At 35.9% G+C, this 22,192-nt stretch overlaps 3 protein-coding genes across 4 annotated transcripts; 1 reads left to right on the top strand and 2 right to left on the bottom strand.

Annotated features, from left to right (window-relative positions):
- Positions 1–239: 239 nt before the first annotated feature.
- Positions 240–3,015, bottom strand: LOC141591525 (uncharacterized protein C24B11.05-like). The gene is made up of 9 exons (XM_074411885.1): positions 2,836–3,015; positions 2,235–2,314; positions 1,961–2,026; positions 1,622–1,719; positions 1,502–1,539; positions 1,151–1,238; positions 782–1,054; positions 627–692; positions 240–528 (listed from the first exon to the last, which is right to left on the bottom strand). Exons 2-9 carry the CDS (start codon positions 2,299–2,301, stop codon positions 382–384), a joined length of 843 nt encoding a protein of 280 aa, XP_074267986.1. The 5' UTR covers positions 2,302–2,314; positions 2,836–3,015; the 3' UTR covers positions 240–381.
- Positions 3,016–5,588: 2,573 nt separating this feature from the next.
- On the bottom strand, positions 5,589–13,199 carry LOC141591526 (ATP-dependent zinc metalloprotease FTSH 10, mitochondrial-like). Of its 2 annotated transcripts, none has more exons than XM_074411888.1 (8): positions 12,839–13,199; positions 11,856–12,078; positions 11,664–11,744; positions 10,019–10,155; positions 8,569–9,033; positions 7,551–8,318; positions 6,930–7,157; positions 5,589–6,213 (listed from the first exon to the last, which is right to left on the bottom strand). In XM_074411888.1, exons 1-8 carry the CDS (start codon positions 12,887–12,889, stop codon positions 5,755–5,757), a joined length of 2,412 nt encoding a protein of 803 aa, XP_074267989.1. In that variant the 5' UTR covers positions 12,890–13,199; the 3' UTR covers positions 5,589–5,754. The 2 variants fall into 2 exon arrangements, with proteins under 2 accessions (XP_074267989.1, XP_074267987.1); XM_074411886.1 differs by having other exon boundaries at positions 10,019–10,158; positions 12,839–13,195.
- Positions 13,200–20,505: 7,306 nt separating this feature from the next.
- LOC141593181 (uncharacterized) lies at positions 20,506–21,982 on the top strand. The gene is made up of 2 exons (XM_074414133.1): positions 20,506–20,736; positions 21,071–21,982. The coding sequence occupies exons 1-2, from the start codon at positions 20,506–20,508 to the stop codon at positions 21,980–21,982; spliced, it is 1,143 nt and encodes a 380-aa protein (XP_074270234.1).
- Positions 21,983–22,192: the final 210 nt, after the last annotated feature.

A 22,192-nucleotide genomic window follows, 5' to 3' on the forward strand; every position in this document is an offset into this window, starting at 1 on the left:
TTAAAGGCCAAGAAAAATTTCTTTACATTTTGCCAAAATGGTAGTCTCTATCACATCATAAAAAAAAAAAAAAATCAATTCATTCCCGATTAATCTCCCTTAAGTCGGCCATATACATCTTAAGTGTAAAACAGGTCAAATACAACTCATGACCACTCATATAAGTAGATGATGAGAATTTATCATCCCCTGCGTATATGCCCGACTTAAACGAGAGTTTGTAATTCAACAAATCAACAAAAGGTAAAATTAGTTTTCTATTGACATCATCTTCAAAGGGTTTACAACAGCATAATCCTTCATTAAAACAAGAAAATACAGTACAAAATAACATTAAATTTTGTCTTTTTTTTTTTGTCAATCTATAAATTAAGGAAATAATTAGGCCTCAACTGCAATTTTCTGTGAGTACCGAACATTCTCTAATCTCTCTTCATCGGTTTCCAACAGCTCAGGGAATGCTTCTCTGATGTTATGAATGCTTTCCAAGGCGTAGTCTGCACCGTCTGATCTCTCAGACTTTCCTACCTGTATAACAAAGGGAGACGAGAACAGTAGAACCTTAATGCCTCTAACAGGTAACATGACGGGAGGAAAAGGAAAACAAGATAATAGAGGGTGCTTACCAACACGGTATGCAGACCTAAATTGTGACCAGTACTCACATTTCGAACGCTGTCATCAAAGAACAACTGCAACAGCAATGCTTCATGTTAGACTGAGTAATATACAGTTGATTGCTTTACCATATCATGGAATGTACGGAGAAAAAGTCTCTTACTGTTCTGTTAGGGTCGATTTCTGCTATCTGAAAGGCTTGTTCAAAAGCCAATTCAAAGGGTTTACAGACAATTGGTGTGGATGGAAGGGTTACACCAGAACTAGGCTGATATTCCATGATGTCGAAAATCTCAGACTTATCTTCATTAGGAGCAGATTTGTCATCATTAGGAGGATTCAGTGTTTCGAAACACATTATTTTTTCGAAACAATCTTCTAATCCAAGCCTCTTCAGACACTCAGCAGCGTGATGCTTGTCAGCATTGGTGAGAATCTGTAAGAAACATCGAAAGTTAAGATCATGAACATCTACGAAATGCTTAATCAATCCTTTTTTTCTCAACGTTAATATTAAGGACCGAAAACTCACCACTTTTCGAATTGGAAGACTAAGTAACAGATTCCTTAGCACTAGATCAGGTTTCAGCAAATCATAGGGTAACCTTCCATGAACTTGGCTGAAATCACGAGACAACATTCGTCAAAAATCAAGGGAGGGGTTAAGACAGTATTACAGGTGAAACAAAAGAAGTCACTGACAGTTTGACAACTAATGATATGAAATGGGCCAATATGTAAAACCGTCACCATCGATGATCAAATGATTACAGACAATATGATGATCGCCTGATCAGGCTACCAACTAACATATCCAACAACGATACTCTATCAAAGATTTATGATAAGTATTTATATTATCATGAAACCGTCTCATATTTACCTGTGATAGTGATCATAGTCAAAGTTATATCCAATTGCCTGTAAAGAAGAAATCACAATCAACATGATTGAATGGTGAAACATTACAACAATGAAACTTGCAGGAGCATTCGAACCATACCCGAAGACCGGCCATGGTGGTACCGTAATACTTGTACAAAACATAACACATATCAGGAACTTTACTCTCCTCTATTCCAAGTTGGTTAATCATGTAATCTGAAAAAAATTATGCCACATTCAAAATCAAGTCAAACAAATTAAAAAATCCGCTCACTTTAACAATCTTTCTTCTATTTCTCGTCTACTCCCTCCGTCCCAATCATTTATTTTGTTTACCTTTGATCAAAATACCCCCCATCACATAGAATAGAAACAAATGAATGAGACGGAGGGAGAACATTGGTAACCAATCAATACAAAAACTCGAAAAAATCATTAAAAATCAAATTTTTAGTACCTTGAATGTTTTTGGTGCAATGTGCAGCAATACCAGAACTCAAAGGATAAAGGGTATCATCAAGATCTAACATTTTCAACAATGTGTTAATACCAACATTAAGAAAATGCAAATACAAATTTACAACAACATCATAGGCTCATAGCCTTATTCCCAAAATGATTTGGGATCGGCAGACATGAATATCCTATAGAACCGTCATAGTAAAAAGCAAATTAAAAAAAAAAGCAAATACAATTTTTTTTAAAAAAAATGCTAAAGATCATATATTTACCAAATAATAAGCAATCATATTTGTGATTTAATGTAGTTTGGGTTCTATGGTCCTGCTCCTGATCCATTGATTCCTAAAAACTGCAAAGAATATAAATTCCAACTCATCAAAATCAATATTGAACATCAACAAAACGACAACAATATTACCCCAGTGCCTCAATACCTCGCGCAAATTGCGAGGCAAGCGGGGGCTTGGATGTACGCAGCCATACCCTTGTGTTAGCAACACAAAGAGACTGTTTCCAAATGACCCAAGATGAATATTGCGTCTAGAAACTCAAACCATTAAAATTTCCAAACTTTATGATTAACCATGAAAATTAACAATCAATTAACAAACCCACATGAAAAATAAAATACATTAACCCATTAAACTAGCAATTGGTGACCTCCCAACATGAAAATGACCCATACATGTTAAAATTACGTAGTCATCAAAATAACCCGTTTTACAATAAACTTGTATAAAACCGTCTTACACAGCAATTTGCGATAAACTAAAATCATTATAACATAAAATCATCAATCACATTACAAACCCATAAATTAATGAATTGAAATGAAGAATTTAAACAAGAAAATTAAGCAAATTAACATACCAGATCTGATAAAGATTGAAACTTTATATTAATTAATGAGGATTAGAGAAAATGAGTTGAAGAGTTTTGAAATTATGGAGATTTGATAAAGATTGCAACTTTATATTAATGGCGTTTATATAGGTGGGAAGGTGTACATGAAAATTGGTAACCGCTATTGTCCGTTAACTAACTGTACCAAAATGTGTGGGAAAACTTTGAATTATGTGATTTTTTATTTTTTTCGAGTTATCGGTTTGGGTTAATTTCACTTTGGTGTTTCGAAATTTTATCAATTTTGTAATTTAAAATGAGTTTTATAGATAAAATGATTAAAATTGACCTTTTAAATAATAATAATAATAACAATTGCAAATTAGCGAATTTTCAGTCTTTATTTTGAATATCTAATACTTAAGAGTAATGATTTAAGTATTTGAAGATTTATTATTGTCATAGAATATCAAAATAAAATAAAAATGATACGAATAAATCCTTCTTTTATTTGTTCATGTGAAGGGTAAGATTGTAAGATACTCCGTCCGTCTCGTTTATTTTAGTACATTTGATTAAAATACTTCTTATAATGAATAAAAAATGTGAATAAGTGATTAGGAGTTAAACGGAAGAATAATTATTACTTAAAATTAGAATGGTATCAACTCTAGTGAAAAAAAGTATAGAATCAACAAAATATCGCAAATTCGCAATAAAGTCTTTTAGCACAAAAACTATTCATGTATTTGGTGTCGGTTGTATATGACTTTAAAATAATTGCTTTTAAATTAATTTAACGTATAAAATTGTTTATACAAGATTAACTCTTAACGAAAATACAAATACTCATATAATTTACCTTATAGTACAAGTTTATTATAAAACTACTTTTCTTATGAAATACTTTTACACACTAGTATGTTCTATATGCCTCCGTTTTGCTTTACACTATGTTTCTATGTTTATATAAAATCGTCTTATACAAAACTATCTATAAAGAACGATATCTCGTAGATATTAATGATCAAGGCAAATTAGGCACTAACGCGTGCACTTTAGTCAAAGAATCCTCACCGACGACGTACGTACTATAACGAATGGAAAGTGTAAAAGGAAAATTACATGTGTGATTGTGTGAATGCAATAAATAAGTGATGGTCTTTAGTCATTTTTAAAGACCTAAATGAAATTTCTTTGTAATTACTTCTAGAAGTGGAATAAAAATAAAATACTCCCTCTATTTTTCTATATATGACTTTCTCACATTTCGAGACACATACTTCTCTCTTCAATATCTCTTAAATTATATGATTAAATATAATGATATGTATACTCATATGAAAGAATTTTTCATAAGGAATTTAATGGTATAATTTTTATAATTTTTTACCAAATATATTTTTGTAAATATTAAAGTCAAAGGCTCGCCTCGAAAAAGCAAAACGTCATATATTAAAAAATGGAGGGAGTAAAAACGTATATAAAAATACTCGATAATTATATACGAGTAATTAAGTGATAAGATATATACCGAGTAAATATATAAATTAATTATACTTTAATATTGTTTGGCGGAGTCAGAATTTGACAGAAGGGGTCGTCAACTAAAAATTTCACATTTTTTCGTTATTTAGCGAGAGCGACCGCCTTTACTAGCGACTAAGCTCATGTGTTAACGAAGTAGAATCCTATCTTTATTAATTCAGGAGCATTTACTGAATGAAGAGAGAGCCACATCATATATACAACATTTTTTTTGGAAATTCAGTTTTTGGTGGGTCCCACTTTCAATTGTTTAAAAATTTATTTCTTAAAAATGTTCTGTCAATACAAAAATGCTATAATATCTGGCTTAGAGATAATTTTATGAAATAATTATATAAAATCGGAATGAATAAATTAATTACATATAATCGGAATGAATTACATAATTAATAATAAAGGTACATAATTACAAATGGGAATGCAACAAAATAAATATTCATCAAAAAACATTTATTTCGACCCCAATACATACCCGTGCAATTTTGCACGGGTTTAAAACTAGTTAAAGATATATCAGAAAATATCAATCCACTTTTTATCAACTTTCGGTTGTAGCTTTCCAAAGCAAAAAGTAAACTATGGAGTGCAACACAAATCACTCATCAAGATACGTACATGCTTCAATTTATAAATTCTTTCATGCAATATTTCACACAAATTCAAATAATATTAAATTTATTTATATAATATGCTCATATACTCCATCACTAATGCTTAGATGAGACGGTTTTACAAAAAAGTACTTCTACATTAATATGGGTCATTATTTGTTGACAAGGTCACATTACATTGTTTAAGGTGTACGAAGATTCGATTTGCACCCAAAAAAATGATTTAGCGCAATATTTGCGATTTTGCGATGTATTTTATATTGCTAATATAATTTGGAATCTTATCACGATGTTAATAAATAAATATTACTTCTAATGAACATTATCCAGTTGTTAAGGATGAATTAAACAACAATGACAGCACAAGCAGATTGAGACAGAAGATTAGCAAATCTGTTTGTCAGCTTAATCAATTTATAATCGCGATATTGAATTATTTTTTCTGATTCCTTATGTCCATCAATAATTGGCGCAATCTCTCTTGCATCGTAAAAATTCGTGAAGGGTACCCGTCTCAACTCTCAAGGAAACGTCCCATGTCGAGAATCAAAACATGAGGGCGAGAACCCTTGCCACTTCCTAGTATCGATAAAAAAAGTGTTTTTTGTTTTCCCGACACCATTTTGCTAATTTGTTGATTCTAAACTTTATTTTAGAAAAGATTCAGAAATATTTGCGAAGTGTACAATGCGCAAAATTTCATCATACACCATTTTGAACTCATCAAGGCAGGATAAATAATTCCGACTCATTTACAAAACAAACAAATACTCGTATCCCTAACTTATTATGTCGGAACCACATTAGGAATGATGGTTCCATCGTCTTCTGATGATGTCTGATCCTCAGCGCTTTCTTTCTGGAAACCTTGCTTGAATCTATCGTAGTTGGTAGGCTCGGCTGGTTTGAAAGGTCTTTCACCGAGGACTTTAAGCAAGTCTTCTTGATGCAAGACTTCTTTCTCGAGTAGGAGCTCTGCAATTTTAGCCACATGCTCCTTGTGTTTCTCGACCAATTGTAGTGTCCGTTCATAAGCCTTGTTGACCCACTCCCTGACTTCTTCATCGATTATGGCTCCAGTTTTGTTGCTGTAGGGTTTCATCATTTCAAACCCGTCATCCCTTTGAGGAAACGAGAGGAGACCCACTTTGTCACTGAACCCGTAGACAGCAACTTGGTCGTAAGTCATTTTGGTGACCTTCTCTAAGTCGTTTTGAGCGCCAGTTGAGATTTTTCCTAACAGTACCTGTCAGACGGAGTATTAGAGATTAATCCGAAGTTCTAAGAAAATTACGTTCAGAACTTCAGATGTATATCTAAATAAGACGTGTATACACAGCGGTATTATCAGTAAGCAAGCCCAATAAATTTTGTTTCGACAACCTCATATAGGATGTCCAAATAAAATTTGATGTTATCATTGAGCCAAGACCGTCTCATAGGAGAGTAGAAGTTATCTAATACACGAGACAAGATGGAACCCAACTGACAATGTTGTCAGGATCGGGATTCTACTTTGGATCGATGGGGAGGGTAGGATCGAATCGGTAGAATCGGATCGTAGAATCGCAAGATTCTACAAACTCACTAAATATAATTTTTTACACTATTTGGTAAAAACATATAATTGAAAATTAAAACACTTATTTATTAATATTTATTCATAAAATATTGGTAAGTACGAAGTAATTATTTTAGTGTCATTGTATGAACATTTTTTTATTATGGAATCGGATCGTAGGATCGTAAAATCGTAGGATCGTATTATGATCCCATCTCTAAATATTTTAAAATTAACAGGATCGTAAGATTCTACAACTATGATGGAATCGTAGGATCCAGGATCGATCAAGCATTATTGGATCGTAAAATCGTAGAATCGTTGGATCGAATCGCGATTCTAACAACAATGCCAACTGAAAATAGTAAACTTTTGTTAATTTCAGATGGACAAATGGTTACCTGTTCAGCTGCTCGGCCACCTAACGTCATGCAAGTTACGTCAAACAACTGCTCTTTAGTCATGAGAAGGTTTTCATTTGGAACATACTGTGCAAAACCCAATGCTGCTGTGCCTCGGGGAACTATAGTGACCTTTAATAAAGGCTCCGCATGTTCCAAGAACCAACCAGTAACAGCATGGCCTGATTCATGGTAAGCAACTGTTCGTCTTTCCTCCTTGCTAATAACCTATGAAGACCATCGTCAGAACAAGAAATTCTCAACAACTTTCGAAGAATGGACCATAATACTGTTATGATTCTGCTATTCCCTCGTGTATCCATGTCCGAAACTCACTGACTTCACTGGGATACGGGTATGACATCTAGACACCTTATTTTAAGCCAATAATGTGTATTTTTTTAGCCAAGTCCGACACTTGGACATGCATCAATGTTGGATACTTCTAAACAAGTATGAGTAACAGAGACCATAATCAACACAAAAAATTATATGCGATGGTTTTACAAATGAGACCGACTCAGTAACATATACGGAGTATAAATTTTGATTATCATGTAAAACTGTCACATAGCATTATACGACATAAATGGCCGGCATTTATCAAAACTGCAAGTTTACCTTATTTTTCTTCTCAAGGCCACCAATAACTCTATCAATTGCTGACTCGAAATCCTGCATTGTAACCAGTACTCCTTCATTCCTGGCAGCAATCAATGCAGCTTCATTACATACATTTGCTATGTCAGCTCCAGCAAATCCAGGAGTCAATGCTGCAAGTCTTTCTGAATAATATGACGGTTCGTGATCAAGCTTAATCTTTTTCAAATAAATCTGAAAGATCTGTTCACGGCCTTTAATATCGGGCTTGTCAATGGTGATCTGTCGATCAAATCGACCAGGCCTCAATAAAGCCTTATCCAAAATATCAGGCCTATTTGTGCCAGCAAGGATAACTACTCCAGTAGTCGTCCCGAACCCATCCATCTCAACCAGCAGCTGATTAAGGGTACTTTCACGTTCATCATTTGAACCCCCAAAGCCTCCACGTCCTCTTGCTCGGCCTATGGCATCAATTTCATCAATGAATATTATACTAGGTGCACATTGCCTTGCTTCTTGGAATAGGTTTCTAACCCTGGAGGGTCCCACACCGACAAACATCTCCATAAAGTCAGAACCCGCTATGGATAGGAAGGGTACACCGGATTCCCCAGCAGTTGCCTTGGCCAACAGCGTCTTTCCAGTTCCTGGAGGACCAACTAAAAGAGCACCTTTAGGGATTTTAGCACCTAGATCTTCATACTTCTTAGGATTCTTCAGGAAGTGAACAAACTCCATAATTTCTTGTTTGGCTTCATCACAACCAGCAACATCTTTGAAGAAAACCTGAAACAATTACTAAAAGTTGTAACCATGGGAAACGTAACAATATAAAAACTAACACCGAAAGCTTCAAGCCTACAAAAGGCTACCCTAAGTAACCCATTTGACCAAAACCTTGCCTATATTGGCCATATACCCATTAATACTCGACAAATGGATAACGAAAAAATTGAAACCACGAAATACCTACATAATTAAATGGGTAAATCTCATGATAAAGTCTTATAATGAGACTGGGAAAGGATGAACCAACCTTGTTTTTGGCATTCTTGTCCACTTTAGTGATTTGAGCTTTTCCAATGCTAAATATTCCACGAGCTCCTTTTCCACCTCCACCACCAACACCTAGTCCACCCTGCATTTTCCTGCTTATGAACACAAGTGACCCTAGAAGCAGAAGTGTCGGTGCAAATCTCAACAGCTCCTGATACCAAACCAATTCATTTACATATGTCACAGGTATATGATCATGGGGGTCGATTCCTAAGGCTTCCTGGGCTTCCTCTAACTTTTCCTCAAAAGACTCAATACTTCCAATAGTGAAATAGTACTTATACTGGCTTGAAGTACCACTGGCAGGCCCTTGTACTGTATCATTACTCAACTGATTTCGTGGAGTGCTCCTTACATACACTTTGGCGACTGATTTATTCGAGACAACTATACGATCAACAAGACCGGGTTCCAGCAGCTTATTTTTGAATTCCTGGAAACTAATCTGCAAGAAAATAAACACATGTCTTTAAGCTAATGCCAATAAAAACTACACATCTATAAAGTAGCAGCAAAAAACTAAGGAAAGAATAAACAGATATAGAGGCCACAAAAACCAGAGTTACAAGATATATATAGAAACAAAAGTATCGTGCAGATCAAGAGTCATCTCAGGCAGAAAGGGAAACTCGACTTTGAAGTACTATGACGTACATATGAATGTGGCTTATTCGAGTCAATGTGAAATACAGTTTAAACTTTAAACCAACAAGTCGGGTATAAACTTCTGCACAATGTTTACACAGCAAGGTATTTTTTATTAAGATTAACAAGAGACGAAAACAGTAAAGATTATCTTTCAAGTTTCAACCACAAAAATTACACTGATGCTAGAAGTTTTCTGTTCATCAACGAAAACATTAATACGAAATTAGCATTTCCCCCCTCTTTCTTGTCCATGAGCCACACTATTTCACATTGATGCCAAACCAATCAAAGCAAGTGTATGGTACTAGACAACTTGGTCTTTAATGCAAACAAAACGGATTTTAAAATTAAAACAATATGTGCCTTATATGCATCAAAAGGTATTACCTAGTGATGGATATGGCATATGGCTATGTGTTGGAGTGTCGAACGTGTTGGATTGACGCAAGTATTTATTGAACCATTTTAATGTTTATTGCGTAAAATAAACAGCCAAGGTGTGTTATATCGACGCGAGACCCAACTAAGGAGAAATGTAAAACTAACATAGTTGGCAAACACTTCACTAATCCATACTCGAAAAAAACTAAACTAGTCTCAGAGAAACAAATAACTCCACATAAACTACCAATAAGATCCCTTGTTCAGTTAATACTACAAACAGAATAATCTCGAACTTCCTGTAGAAAGATTTATTACAAAGCATGATCACATCTTTGATCATCATACGAAAGAGAATCTCACTGTACAAGATCATTTAGTGTGCAAAAGTAACTATTTACCTGCTGCTGGTCACGAGGGCCAACTGAGAATGTAGACAAAAAGAGCCCTAATATTATCAACGGTGTGATCATACTCTGAAATTGCTTCATAAAGGTTTCAAAGATATTTCCTTGATCATCTGTGTTTGTGTTTGACTCTTCTGGAGAAAAAAACAATGAAAATTCAACCAGTTAAATAATGCAAAAACTCTAGGCAAACGGAACTAAATTCAAGTAATTACAAAACCACAGACCCACAGACCATCAACAAACATTCAGAATTCGAAAGGGACAGCATGCAAGAAAGATGGTTAATGAAATAACGACGCAGTGCATAACTGATGCATATCCAGATTTCATTATTCCACAGAAAAATCTCAGGGAAATTTAGTTATAAAAACCTTCTGCACTCTAACACCACCTTAAAGACAACCAAGCGAAACCACCTTTAACATTTCGTCTAAGTTTTCGCTATGCCACTACCAATAAAATAATTACTTAAGTCTAGAGGGCTAGGGGCAGAGGGACCTTGCCTATAATCACTAGATTTATTTGGATGACCAAAGCTATGCCAATACTTCACTACCGTACATATCCTCTCACACTTTTAAAATATAGTTGTGGACTTGTGGTCCCTAGACTTCACAATAACATAGAGTAATAACTTTTATGATCTTTATGTCACAATCTATTTGCATGTAATGGAAAAATGGGAAGTTCAAAGCTGGACAAGAGACCTAGGTCAAGGAAATGAGAGGGTGTAAGTTACATTGGCCACCCTTAATCAATCACTACAGATCTCAAGCCCTCAGAAGAGGATGTAAGTTCTTGAAGCACAGAGTTTATCCTTTCAAGATATTGAAACATCGCACATAGGCTATCTAGATCAAAAGCACAGAATAGTTTAAGCTTTGCTGAGCCTGAAATTAATTCTCCTAAACATTATAGGATTTCTAGCTTAGAGCTCATTTGTAAAAAGATAAAGTACAATCTTGTATTGCCAGTTAGGCAGGCACTAACGAGAGCCTATCTTGACTAAGACTTAATTCATCGGATCCTCAGAAAAATGTCACTTTGATCATTTTGGTAGGACACTGAATCTAAAATGTCTTATCAATACTGCTTAAGAGGATGCAGATTTCACAACTAGAATTGCAGTCATGTGTGCCTCAACATCATTTAGTTTATTTTATTAAGTAATTCCAATATATCATTGTGCATAGGTCACAGGTCAACACCTGCTCATTCATTTCAAGGATCAACTGACAAACAAAAGTCAGTGCCCTAAAGCCACTTAAGCTGTAGGTCATTTATCCAACTGACTTAAGCAAACTTGACTATGGGTCATATATGCTCAATGGCAAAACCTTCACACTAAACAACTGCTCAAAACAGCAGAAAATGACTGAGCAACCCAACACAAACCGATTTAACAAAATTGCATTTCCTTACAATGGTTAAGCATGAATTAGCTAGCTTTATTTTCCAATTTGCCCTCATTCAAGACTTGGGTCATAACAACTGACGGTACAAAGTTCCTCCTAGCCATAATTTAGCTATCTTTTATGTTGCTCCAGAGCAAGAAAAATACTTCCTTTTGCAATTCCATGACAGGCAATCAAAAAACAGACACACCTTCAGCTACAGAAAAACAACGTTAATATACCTTTGGACTCCGATTTCTGTCCATCACCCTCCTTCGCTTTTGGATTCTCCTTCTTCCCCTTTGGATAAAAGTTCTCATAATCTGCAAACATTCAATTGCTTCATTACATAAATATATAATCAAACAGAACACGATCCCAACCATCGAACTGGAATCTTAAATGTTCCCATTATCAAACAAAAGAAAACGTACTTTTCTTCTTCGGGGTTTCACTGGATAAAAATCTGCAAAGTCTAGGATTTCCAAGAACGTATTTCGCATCCGATAAAACACCTTTATTGTTAGCTGCAATGGCAGCCAAATAACTCCTAAATGTCCCTAAATTGGAACCCAATTTATGAACATAAGGACCTCTTAATACACTTCCATCAATCAACACTGACCTCCCATTATTCAACCAGCCATTGATGAGATTCTGCCATCACAAAATTAACCAAATAAATCACAAACTTTGATCATCATCATAACAACACTACCCCACCGCCTCGAGGACTCCCGCAAATTACGGGGCAAGGGGTAGGATGTACGCAGCAGTCTTACCCGGTGTTAGCAATTCTAAGAGCCAATTTCCAAATTACCCAAAATGAAAATTCCGTCGAGATTAAAGCTCAAAACTTTAATCAACAACAATAACATTTACCAAGTACCACGAGGGGCTCCTGCGAATTGTGGGATAAGGGAGTCGGATGTACACAGACTTACGCTTGTATTAGCAATCCAAAGAGGCTATTTCCGAATGACCCAAAATGAAAATTGCGACGAGATTAAAGCACAATACTTTAATCAACAGCAGCAATAACATTAATCAAGTACCACTAGACGCTCCTGAAAATTGCCGGATAAGGGAGTCGGATGTACGCAGACTTATCCTTGTATTAGCAATCCAAAGAGGCTATTTCCGAATGATCCAAAATGAAAATTGGGACGAGATTAAAGGACAAAACTAAAATCAACAACAGCAATAACAATACTAACCCTAGTGCCTAAAGGACTCCCAACAAATTACAGGTTAGGCGGTAACTTACCGCAACACAAAGAGGTTATTTCCGAATGATACAAAATGAAAATTGGCTCGAGATTATTAAAGCTCGAAACTTTGATCAGGAAACAAATACCCAAATAAAAACCCACTTAAGAATCATATAATAGAGTGAAAATTCAACAAAAAATCATACCTTTGATCGAGATGACCGAGATATCGAACGACCCAATTTAGAAAAGATCATATTTGTATTGATTTTTGATAAAATTGGCAGAAACCCAAATTATAAAACGTAGAGATTTAATTTTAATATTAAAATTGGAAGATTTAGTTATGGGAGTGATTGAATTAAATGTTGATGAAGTATAATAATACGGAAAATCATGTAAAATTCATGGTAATGGGGGAAAAATTGAAATTAGGGTTTCATGGATCATGAATTGGGGATGAACAAACAACTGATGCTAATATAGTGTGGGGTTCAGTTGTGATGAACGTATTGGTGATGTTTTTCTGTGGGCAAGCATACGCATACCATTCAAATACCACCTTTTTTTTTTTTTTTTTTTTAAGAAAATACCCCGAAGGGATTAATTTATACTCCCTTCATATCAATCTAAAGGTACCAAAGTTGACTGGTGTGAGTGGTAAGGGCTCTCATCTCTTAAACAAGTGGTCAGGGGTTCGATTCCTGACTCTTGCGAATGAAAAAGGCCAAACTTGGGAGGGTAACCCATTAAATCGCTTTTTGATTTTGAGAGATTGCCTCACCACAAGAGGATACTCCTTTAAAGGTAAATTGGAATTTATAAGAATATCAACTTTTTATAATATGTTACCTTTGGATTTGTATGGAGGGAGTAGTAAGTTTTTCTTGTTGTCCCCAAAATTTTCTAATATCGCCCGAGTAATTAACAAAATTGCCCATCTAAAAATAAACAACCACAAAATTAACCTTCTACGACAAACAACATCAAACATATCAAGCTACTGTCATACTTACTTATGAATTTAAAATGTCCTGTAACACAAATAGGAATAAGCAGTTTAAAAGCTCCACTAAAGTATCTCCGTACATCATTTCTGTTTCTAACGAACAAAAGCATATGAGAAATGCAATAACGAATAGGAAATGACTTGATCTTGTAAACGAACGACCAAAGTCTTTCGTACTTTCGTGTAATGAACACGACGTAACCATCACATTCTTGTGTAAATCAAATGTCCACGTCGTGGACTGACCATGAATTTCAGACGACCGCGCCGTGAACTGCTCGTGTCAATCACACGTCAAAAACACTGGAAGATCGTATAAGCTACATGATTGCACCGTGCTATGATCGATTGATCGTGTAATAAGCTACACGAAAAAATGTTGTATTGCTTTACCAGAAAAGAAGGTAACATCTGAAGCATAGGAATTGAGAAGGGCAGTTGCCTCAGCAGCCGTACTAGCTAGAGTCATGCAATGATCTCAACTGCTACTCCGAGGACGGACGTACCATTTAAAGTTAATTATAAACCTCGTATTATTATTGACGGAGGTAGGAAAGTTAGCAAGAATGCTCGTCCTCGTTGGAAAATAAAAATCTCACAATTTTTAGAAGTTTTAAATTTTTTTTCCATATTATCGTATTACATTACTTATTCACCCAACTGCTTTTTCTAATCCCTTCTAACAGTAAATTCTAACTCCACAACTCCACACCAACATATTATATAAAATCACTTTAAATTAGATTAATTCGAGTCAACTTAAAATTGCCTTAGTTTGATCATAAGACATACCAACTCGAATAAAAAATCACAAATTCTTATTTGATGCCTCTCTAAAGACTTTACTTTTTATTTAATTTTATCTATTTATGTGAATGATATTTTTAATCCATCACAAATTTATGACGTATATACTCGTCACACAGTAAATAGACTATATAATCAGTTGTACTGGTTGTATAGAATAGAACTCAAGCCTTATAATGTGTTTAGTTAAGTTTAGACACACGGAACAAGTCATCACGAATTTTATCTGAAAGAATCTGAGTTTCATTATAAAAATACTAAACTTAAAAAATTACAATGAAACTCAAAAATAATATAAACTCAATTAAATTTTATTTTTTGACATTAAAATTTTAAAATATAAATTAAAAATTATAAAAGTTCGAAAAAAATACACATAAACTTAGTTAAATTGCTTATGATTGTCCGAGACTCAAAGCTTTATTATACAACCATTTATATGTACTAGTTTTAAACCCGTGCATAATTGCACGGAATTGGATACCCAATAATTTGACGAAATGCATAAATTGGGCATAATTATAATTTAAAATAAGAATCAGTATATCTAAGATACCAATTAAAAAATGGACATATTAAATGAATATAGTTATACAACAATAATTCTCCAGTTTTGAAACCAATCAGGGAGTACAACTAATAATAATCATCCATATTTCAAATAATATATAATTTCAAAAACATAGATAACAAATATAACAATCAAAGTTATTATGAACTTATATGTTTCTTGGAAGTTATCGAAAAAAAATTACTTAAGAAATCAATATTCTAGGTTACAAATACAACATAATCGTTTGCTTTGAATATAGAAGGGAATGAAAATAGGCAGATTATATTTTCTAACACTTAAAAATAAGGCGCATACATTATCTATGTATGTGCTACGGGATATACAGGTGATGGATCCAAAATCTATATAAAACCATACTAAAACTAAACTCTATACTCTCTCCGTTTACACCCCACCCTGAAGTCCCGAACCCGCCTTCGTAAACCTAAATGATCTACCTCCTACTCTCTAAAATTGTACAAACTAAAAACATAACTCAGTGGTCTCATTCTTTTAAACCCTACTAATTTCTAAGGATTCCCTCTACTTTTTCTTCATTTTAATCTTTTCTCTTATATCGCAATCCCTCTCCTTATACACTATAAATTATTCAATTAATCAATTCCACAAAACTAAATTCTAAAACACGCTCTTGTTCTCTATTTTGAAAAAATGGAAGGTGGCTACATTTGGTGATTTTTCTAAGAATGTATTGATTTTTTTTCTATGGAATCTATACCGTCTCTTATTTCATTTAATTTTCAAAGAAAAATTCAGATTGATGATTATTTTTGTTGATTTTTCGAACGACTATATCGTTTAATTTCACCAAATTAAAATATTTTTGATAATTTAATTATTTTGTTTTTGGATTTTTTTAAATTTATATGGCTACTATTTTAAGTTCACTAATTTCCTTTAATTTTCTGTGCAATTTGGTTATATATGAATTTTTTTCCTTTTAAATTTGTGCCGAAATTATTATGTCTAAACAATTTATTTTTTTGGTGATCTTCATATTATAAGATAAGACTTTAATTAATTAATCGAGGAATTAAATTAAATCAAAGATCATGGAATCATTCATGTAAGCATAGTAGAATGTAACATATTTAATTTAATTAATGAAAGTAGGAGACATATTTAACTTAATAAAAGAATGAGAGAGTGTAATTAATTACTTACTAAGTAAGTGGGAAAGTGGAGGACCCCACCTAAATTAAAGTTTTTTTAATTTCTAAAAATCCAAGGACCAATAAGAAAGCTTGAAATGTTTCAGCTTTTATAGATAGGGGATTATTTGTGCTCATTTTTTACTGATTAAAAATTGGCTCCAAATATTTGAACCTACACAAAACCACAACACTAGGTGAAGAGCTAGACCACGTATTCCCCCACCACGTAAGACCAAACACACTTTCTACTACTGACACCTGTCCAACATCTCATGCTTACCTGTCACTCATTCTTACCACACGGTTTATTCCCTTTTAAACCTACACTTTTTATTTACTTTATATACTAACCTAGCAACTTCTACACTTCTCCACATTAATTTCAAACATTTTTCACAAAAATATAAATTATTGTACTATATATACACAACTATATAACAATTCCACCCTTAAAACATTTATTCTAAAGTATAAATCTTGTTTAGATTATTTTTGTTTACGGAGTTATAAAGCTACCCACCTCAACCTTATTATTATGGAAGTAGTAGTAGATAAGGGTGATCATGGTTACGATTATGATTATGATACGAGTTATAGGTGCATGACACCAAAGGACGATGAGTGTCGTATTCCGGTGGCGGCCGGCCCACCTCCGCCACCAAAAAAGAAGAGGTTTTCTAGTGGGAAAACGGTTGACCCGCCAAAAAATGGATATTTCAATGCTCCTGATCTTGAGCTCATATTCAAGAAGTTGTCTCATGCAACACATCATCATACGCATGCCTATCCTTAATTTTAATCAAGGACATGAACAGATTTTGTACCACGGTGGCGCCTTAGCATTATCCACTCGATTACGAGTTACGAGAATACGAGTAGTACTAGAACTTATTAGGGAGCTCATTTTTTGTGACATGCATGATTAATATGTTATGTAAATTATTGTAGAATATTTGTAAAAAATATTAGGTCCCTTGTTTTTTTTTTTTTCCTAGGGTTGGTCGACATTTTGACGCGGTTGTGTTTAGTTTCGCTCTTCTTTATTATTGCATGGGACCTTTTATTTGGTTTAATTTCTTACGTAAATTATTTATTTATGTATTTTATGTATTATTATAATTTCGGATAACATACCAAAGTTGGCTGGTGTGAGTGGTAAGCAGTGGCGGACCCAGGGTTCATATAGTGGGGGTGCACTTTTCAACCGAGTCGATAAAGCTGAAGCAACAAAGCAAACCGATCGGTCAAATTGGAATATATATATATACAGCGAAAATTTGATTTGAATTTATAAAAAGTAAAATTCAAAGTGAAATGAAAAAAAATTGGCCTAAATTTTAATTGATTTGAGATAATTTAAACTTTTCAATCACTTTATCGAGAAAAATATCATATATTTTTTTACCATTATTTGATGAACACCCAAAAGAATATTAACTTTTATGTATCTTTTTGGTAGATTTCAAAACGGTTCCATGCTTCCATCAATCTAAAATAGAACATAATATACATAATTTATTTGAAATTTGCAAAACCGTATGAAATTAGGGCTCTACAATTTCAAATTTTGGAATTAGGTTATATATAATTGGAGATATAAGTTGAACAAAAAACGAACATTTAGAATAAAAATAGGTAACAATAAATTTCAAAAAAAAATTATTACTCCAATAATAGATCAAATTCCACTTAAAATATACAATATATAAATTATAAAATTAAAAATTGAGGATTTCAAAACGATGTATCAATCACAAGGAGGTTAGTGCACAAGCCTTGGCGACTTGGAGTAGAGAAGACCAAAAAAGAAACGGGGGAGTGTGGAGGTTCGAACCCGCGCCCTCATGTTCACATCTACAAGTTTTAACCAGTGTGCCATGACTAGTATAGTGAGATTTCTAACGCGCAAATACTATAGGTAGTCTCGTAAACGTTATTTTCAGAAAAAAAAAATTCCAAAAACAGAGGGTGCGCACGTGGGGTGCTGTGCGCACCCCCCGGTCCGCCACTGGTGGTAAGGGCTATCATCTCTTAAACAAGTGGTCAGGAGTTCAATTCCTAACTCTTGCGAATGAAAAAGCCAAACTTGGGAGGGGTTAACCCATTAAATTGCCTTCAGTACTCCGAAGGAGATTGCCCAGTTGTCGGTAGGGGATACTCTTGATCAACACCAAAAAAAAAAAAAAAAAATTCGGATAACTTAAGATATTCAGTTTCAAATATTTAGTTGCTGTTTGCCTGTTTGAGATTGTTTCGGTCTCTTGGAGATTATATAACATTCCAAGACTTGTAAGTGAACGTATTATGTAAGACCGTCTTCCGTCTTAGAAGACGATGCAACTAAAATTGTCTCTTGGGCCTTGGCAGTTGATCGGGCTGCTATGTTCACGAGTTTTCACCGTGAATGTAGGCACGGAGCATAATTCGATCTTGCACCTTTAAAACCTTTAGAACCACCCCTTAAAGCCTTGTGTTACTACGAATTTAACTCCTTCGAGACATATCACCTCTTACGCCTTACGGGGCAGTTCATGTCCGATGAACACAAATTAAATGAATTAGACAAATCTAATAGACATATAGGATCAATCTGGTTGAGGTATATACATGCTTACAGATATACTCCTTCTATCCGGTAGTTAGTTTGTCTTTATATTCGTCACAATAACCAAGAGAAACCAGAAAATAACCACTATCGTAGACTTCTTGTTATAGTTACCGTCTACTGGTGAGAAATGAGCTAAAATGAATGCAGATGGTCAAATTACTCACTCATCAACAGTTTTTCCATAGAGCTGCTAGCGAGAGGAGGAAGAAGAATTTTATCTCTAAGATTAGTGATGATTTGGGGAATGTTTTTGAGGGTACTGAGGCTATATCACGATGTGCTGTAGATTACTTTGGTGAGCTTTTCGGTTCTGGGTCACCGGCGGGCTTTGAGGATATTTTGGCGGTTGTGGAGGGTCGTGTCACGGGTGAGATGAACGCGGGGTTGGCAGAAGATTATACGGGTGACGAGGTGGCTATAGCATTGAATCAGATGCATCCGTTGAAGGCGCCGGGTCCAGATGGCATGAACGGCCTTTTCTATCAGACATACTGGCATATTGTTGGACCTTCGGTGATAAGGTTAGTGCTGAACATTCTTAATGGGGCCCCTATTCCAGCGGGTCTGAATGATACTAATATTGTTTTAATACCGAAGAAGAAGGCGCCTGATAAGATGGCTGATTTTAGGCCAATTAGCTTGTGCAATGTTATTTATAAGTTGGTTTCGAAGGTGCTAGCTAATAGAGTGAAGAGGTTTTTGAGTGATGTTGTGTCAGAGAATCAGGGAGCTTTTACTCCTGGTAGGCTGATTAGTGATAATATTCTGGTTGCTTTTGAACTGTTTCATCATATGAAGAATACTAGAAGTAGTGGGGGTCATTTGGCGTTGAAACTTGATATGGCGAAAGCTTATGATCGGGTCGAGTGGGACTTCTTAGAGGCTGTTTTATGTCGGATGGGATTTCATGAGCGATGGATTAGTACGGTTATGAGGTGTGTTCGGTCGGTACAATATTCTGTGCTTGTTAATGGTCGACGATCTGAGTCCTTTCTACCGGGAAGGGGGTTACGTCAAGGGGACCCGTTATCGCCTTATCTTTTTCTCTTATGTGCGGAGGTGTTGTCTGGAATGTTGAGAAGAGCAGCTGAGATGGGTTTGATTCATGGTATTAGGATCGCTCCGAAGGCCCCGAGTGTTTCACATTTATTCTTTGCTGATGATAGTATAATTTTTGTGAAGGCTAAGGAGAGTGAGGCTAGGGAGGTTAAGCTTATCCTTGATCGCTATCAGCAGGCCTCGGGGCAATTAGTGAGCCTGCCGAAGACCACGGTTTCTTTTAGCCGTGGTACCAGTTTGGCGAGGAAGCAGCTGATTGGGAGTGTGTTTGGCGTGAGGCAGGTAGTGTGTCAGGAGAAATATTTGGGCTTGCCGACTGTTTTGGGGAGGTCTAAAAAGGGTCTAACGGATTTGATTCGCGACAAGTTGAGTAAGAAGTTGCAGGGATGGAAGGGTTCGGTTCTCAGTAAAGCGGGTAAGGAGGTGCTTATAAAGGCGGTGGCCCAAGCTATACCAACTTATGCGATGAGTGTTTTTCGAATTCCATCTAATTTCTGTGATGAATTAAGATCCCTTGTGTCGAGGTTTTGGTGGGGTACAGAGAATGAGAGGAGGAAGATACCTTGGATCGCACAGCGGAAGCTTTGTTTACCTAAGTGCCGTGGGGGGCTTGGGTTTCGAGACTTTGTCAAGTTTAATAGTGCGTTCTTTGGGTAGCGGGCATGGAGGCTACTTACGATGAGAATAGTTTGATGACAAGGCTGTTAAAAGGTAAATATTTTCCTTCTACTTCTTTCCTGGAGGCAGGGTTGGGAACAAATCCGAGTTATTCGTGGAGGAGCATTTGGGAAGCACGGTCTGTGCTGTCATTGGGTTTACGGCGAAGGGTGGGAGATGGGCTCTCCACGTCGGTGTGGCGGGATCCGTGGGTGAGGGGAGCTGGTTCGGGGATGGTAATTTCGCCTAGGGGGAGGCGATGTGGGGATGCGTGTGGTGGACCTTATGGAGGAAGGGGGAAGGGGGTGGAATAAGGAATTGGTCGAATCTTTGTTTCTCCCTTTCGAGTGTGAGAGGATATTCGAATGCGTGTTGGTGAGCGGTGGTTCGGGATGAGTGGTTTTGGAGTGGGAAAGAGATGGAGTATATCTTTGTTCGGTCGGCTTATAGACTTTTGGTTAAGCAAGATGGGGATGTGGTGGGACCTTCGAGTTTTCTTTCGAGATAGGGTTGTGGAATAAAATCTGGAAAGTACCTGTTTTACCGAGGATTAAAGTGTTCATGTGGCAGCTGTGTAATGAGGCCATTGCAACCAGAGGCAATATTTCGGCGAGGATGGGTTCGATTGGAGGCGAGTGTGTTCGATGTGGGGATTGTTTGGAAACTTGTTTACATGTGGTTCGCGGATGTGGGTGGGTTGGTGGCGTTTGGGAGGGGTTGGAGGTGGAGGTGCCGTCTTGTCTTGGTTTTGCTAAAGCAAGGGACTGGGTGGAGGAAGCGTTGAAGGATTTGGAGGTTCGGGAACAGGTGGTTTTTATGACTGGGTGTTGGGCTATTTGGGAGAGGAGGAATAAAGCAATTTTTGAAGATGGAGATTGGAGGGCGGAATTAGTGGTTAAACGGGTTGGGGATTTGGTTGCTGAGATGGAGGGAAAGGGAAGCTTGGAGGTGGCGGTGGAGGTCCGGGGAGAGGTGACTGGTGTTGGCGGGTGGATTAGACCGGATACTGGGGTGGTGAAGGTGAATGTGGATGCAGCTATTGTGGAGGGTGTGGGGATAGGGTTGGGTGCTGTATGTCGAAACGATAGGGGGGAGGTTGAGTGGTGTAGTGTGGAACAAGGCTCGGTGGTGATGGATCCAGAAGAAGCGGAAGCAGCTGCTATCTTGCATGGACTTAAGGAGGCTCGAAGGAGGAATAATCGAAAGGTTATTGTGGAAGGTGACTGCTCGAATGTTATCCATGATCTACAGCTGAAGCGGAAGGGACGCAGTAGTATTTTTTTGATTTATATTGACATTTATGCTTTATGTAATTCTTTTGACTTTGTTTCGTTTAAATGGTCGCGTAGATGTTTTAATAAGGTCGCTCATGAGCTAGCTCATCTGAGGCCATGGACTCTAGGTTCTCGTAGATGGTTGGCGTCTTTTCCGTTGGACATCTCTGATGTAGTTCGTGCTGATTCTGATAATATATCTAGTTAAACCCGTGTGGGTTTATTTCAAAAAAAATAAAAAAAATAAAATGAAAATAATTGAAATAAATAAAAAAGATGAACTAGGTAAATATTAAATAAAGGTGATATTCTTGTAATTTATGTTAGCAAACATTTGCTATTTGGCTTGACCGGTCAAAACTTGAGTGTGGACTATGCTGTCAGATTCCAAGCCCAATACTTATATCACTTCCATAAT

Source organism: Silene latifolia, chromosome 7 (genome assembly GCF_048544455.1).
Source record: "Silene latifolia isolate original U9 population chromosome 7, ASM4854445v1, whole genome shotgun sequence".
Lineage (NCBI taxonomy): Eukaryota > Viridiplantae > Streptophyta > Magnoliopsida > Caryophyllales > Caryophyllaceae > Silene > Silene latifolia.

Bases quoted from the DNA above. Each gene is read 5' to 3' on its own strand.
- LOC141593181 (XM_074414133.1), top strand. From the start codon at position 20,506: ATGGAGGCTACTTACGATGAGAATAGTTTGATGACAAGGCTGTTAAAA. The intron at 20,737-21,070 runs GTAATTTCGCCT...TTCATGTGGCAG, and splicing joins GGGGAGCTGGTTCGGGGATG to CTGTGTAATGAGGCCATTGC.
- LOC141591526 (XM_074411886.1), bottom strand. From the start codon at position 12,889: ATGATCTTTTCTAAATTGGGTCGTTCGATATCTCGGTCATCTCGATCA. The intron at 12,079-12,838 runs GTATGATTTTTT...TTGTGATGGCAG, and splicing joins CTCGGTCATCTCGATCAAAG to AATCTCATCAATGGCTGGTT. The intron at 9,034-10,018 runs GTAAATAGTTAC...ATTTTCTTGCAG, and splicing joins GCCCTCGTGACCAGCAGCAG to ATTAGTTTCCAGGAATTCAA.
- LOC141591525 (XM_074411885.1), bottom strand. From the start codon at position 2,301: ATGGATCAGGAGCAGGACCATAGAACCCAAACTACATTAAATCACAAA. The intron at 1,055-1,150 runs GTGAGTTTTCGG...TGTTTCTTACAG, and splicing joins GTCTTCCAATTCGAAAAGTG to ATTCTCACCAATGCTGACAA. The intron at 529-626 runs GTAAGCACCCTC...TTTGTTATACAG, and splicing joins TAGGTCTGCATACCGTGTTG to GTAGGAAAGTCTGAGAGATC.